This window comes from Dichomitus squalens (genome assembly GCF_000275845.1).
Source record: "Dichomitus squalens LYAD-421 SS1 unplaced genomic scaffold DICSQscaffold_257, whole genome shotgun sequence".
Taxonomy (NCBI): domain Eukaryota; kingdom Fungi; phylum Basidiomycota; class Agaricomycetes; order Polyporales; family Polyporaceae; genus Dichomitus; species Dichomitus squalens.
This window is the reverse complement of record NW_006767139.1, coordinates 1-2998: the sequence shown is the minus strand read 5'-3', so window position 1 is coordinate 2998 and position 2998 is coordinate 1. Positions and strand designations below refer to the sequence as shown.

The following is a 2998-nucleotide window of genomic DNA, read 5'->3' as shown; positions in this document are numbered from 1 at the left end:
CGCTACAGCGCAACGCGGCCGCTCCCCGGGATTTCTCTCGACTCATCCCAGAACCAGTCGTCGTAGTTGTCCAGGTGAATGAGCAGCCCGCTCGGGCCCTAGTCGACTCAGGATCCCTGTCAGACTTCATGTCTGCAAGGTTAGCACATCAGTTAGGTCTGGAGGTTTTTGAGCTCACCAAACCTTTGCCTGTGCAGCTGGCCGTCCAAGGGTCCCGCGCAAAGATTAACTTTGGCTGCCGAGTTCGACTGGAATACCAGCGCATCAGGACTGAGAGGTATTTTGATGTCATAAACTTACTGAATTACGACCTCATTCTCGGAACTCCATTCATCTTCCAGCACAAGGTCACGTTGGGACTCAACCCCACCACCCTAGTGGTCGGCAGTCCGCAGGCTCTGCCAATCGAGGGCCGCCAGGTGCGGACGCTACAGTCGCACGCGGCGGACGTGCTGGACGACGTGCTCGAGGCGGCACGAAAGGAGTTGCGTGAGTACGCGGCTCCCATTTGCAAGGAAGCTAGTGACTCACCACTACCTCCTTTGCGGACCATCAACCATCGTATCCCCCTCATAGACCCGGATAAGGTCTATACCTGGCGGCCGTCTAAGTGTCCGGACGCTCACAGAGAGAATTGGCGGGAGAAGCGAGATGCTTACCTCAAATCGGGGTGATGGAAGTACACTAGTGCCCGTAACACGTCCCCAATGGTACTCCTTACCAAGCCTGGTACGGGAGTGAAAGGAATCCCTCCGAAACTGCAAGTAGTGTGCGATCTCCGCGAACGTAATGCCAACACAAAAAAACTGACATCACCGCTTCCGGACATGGAAGGTATTCTGCGACGCGTATCCAGGCATCAGTATAGGAGCCTGATAGACGGTAAAGACGCGTACGAACAGATTCGGGTGGAACCCGAACATGTGGAACGTACAGCGATGACTACACCTGATGGAAACATGGTCAGCCTTGTTTTGCAGCAGGGAGACTGCAACGCTGTCGCAACGTACCAGAGCTTGATGAACTACATCTTCGGCCCATACATTGGGGTGTTTCTTGACGTCTATCTAGATGACATTGTGATCTACTCGGATACCCTATCAGACCACGTCAAACACGTCAAAATCGTCGTAGACATATTGAAGCGTGAGCAACTGTTTCTGAGTGCTACTAAATTGAAATTTCTGTGCAATGAAATGAAGATCCTAGGGCGCATCGTGGACGACCGAGGCATTAGGATGGATCCTGACAAGGTGGACAGTGTGCTTAACTGGAAGGTACCTACCTCGAAGGAGCTCTTACGCGGATTTCTAGGGTCCGTAGGGTATTTGGCAGACGATATTGCCACGGTGAGAATTCCTATGGGAGTATTAGCCTCTATGACTGGCGCGAATGCTTCGTTCAAATGGGACTTCACTCACCAGCGAGCTTTCGATGAGATTAAGCGGCTGGTTCACGCGCACCGAGAACACCGCCGCAAGCCGTTGGACTACTCAGCGGGGGCTCCACCCATTTGGCTGGTAACAGACGGCTCGCATGGCGGAATTGCAGGTGTGGTATGCCAAGGAGAGGACTTTCGGAACGCGCGGGTAGCCGCGTTCTTCTCTGCTAAGCTGTCATCAGCTCAACAGAACTATCCCGTGCACGAGATTGAGATGCTCGCCGGGGTTGAATCAATGCTGCGACACAGAGATATTTTGCTTGGGTGTCGATTTACCTGGGTAACAGATCACAAGGGGCTAGTACACTTGCTGAACCAACGGAACCTGTCCGGACGGCAAGCCCGATGGCTAGAGAAAATCTCTGAATACGATTTCAAGATCGAGTACGTACCAGGCGTTGACAACGTATTAGCAGACGCCCTATCTAGAATATACTCTAATGACCAACCTGGCACGGTGCGAGCGCCGTCAGAATACACCCAACATGATGACGCCGCAAACGCACCTCGGGCGCTCTCCGCCAACGCTGTCTCCGTACCCCTCCTTGTTGACCTTGAGGGACGGGCTGCTACTGAGCTAACCAAAACTGCTCCTCGACGTTCGGAGAGGCTGCAAGCCGCCGCCGGAGGACTCAAGCACGCTGTTACAAGCAGCGTTGGGTCGAGGCTGGAGGGCGCGTCGCGTGCAAGCCGAGCGCCTCGACGGCCACGTGATCGCGTTCAGGCTTCGAGCTCGTCGACCGACGCGGTGTCGACAGTCAGAAAGACGGTCTGGGAGACAAGCAAGACGGTGAATGCGAGACGAAACAGCATCGCACGGTCGGAACATTCTGCTGGCAACCAGCAGAAGACGCCTGCGCTGCCGAAAAGGCAACGCTCACGCCAACAACGGCGGGAGACGCTGTCAACGCCAGCGCCTGAGACCGGGCGTCCCGAAACCTCCAAAGAATTTGCCGCTCGCATCAAGCGTGTCGTTCTCCACCCACCTCGCGCAGAACGACAGGAGGGCGCGGGTGCCCAGCTAACTTCTCCCAGCACACCCAGCACCGAAACGGCCACCAAAACCGCTGAACAGGCGGACGGCACTCCACCATCTTCGACACTGCAGGACAGCAGTACTTCGGCTCAGCCCGCCGAGCATGTAGAACGTTCGGGAGCTCAGCTCCTGGACCACATCGCCGGTTCTCAAGACGGCATTCACCTGGAGGGCGTGTTACACAACAGATACGCTGAAGACGCGTTTTTTGCGCCAATTATTCAGAACCCGCATCAGTACAAGAATTTTCACGTTTCTAACGGTCTGGTCTTCCTTAGGGAACGGGGACGCGAGCTTCTGTGCATCCCTCGTGTCATAGTCAACGGACGTAGCGCTAGGGAAATTGTAATCTCTCATGCTCACTCGCTGTTGGCGCATCTAGGACCTAGGAAGACGGCCGATCTCCTCCGCGACCACGTCTGGTGGAAGACTTTGCTTCCCGACGTACAATCCTACTGCGACTCGTGCAAGACGTGTAAACGCAGCAAGCCGGCCAATCAGAAGCCGTACGGCCTGCTTAA

General features: G+C 55.3%; 1 protein-coding gene across 1 annotated transcript; it reads left to right on the top strand.

Moving 5' to 3' along the window:
- DICSQDRAFT_74003 (uncharacterized protein) lies at positions 1-674 on the top strand (the record flags this gene model as incomplete). The annotated part of the gene is made up of 1 exon (XM_007371765.1): positions 1-674. A coding segment is annotated over one exon (674 nt), but the record flags the coding sequence as incomplete, so codon positions are not given.
- Positions 675-2998: the final 2324 nt, after the last annotated feature.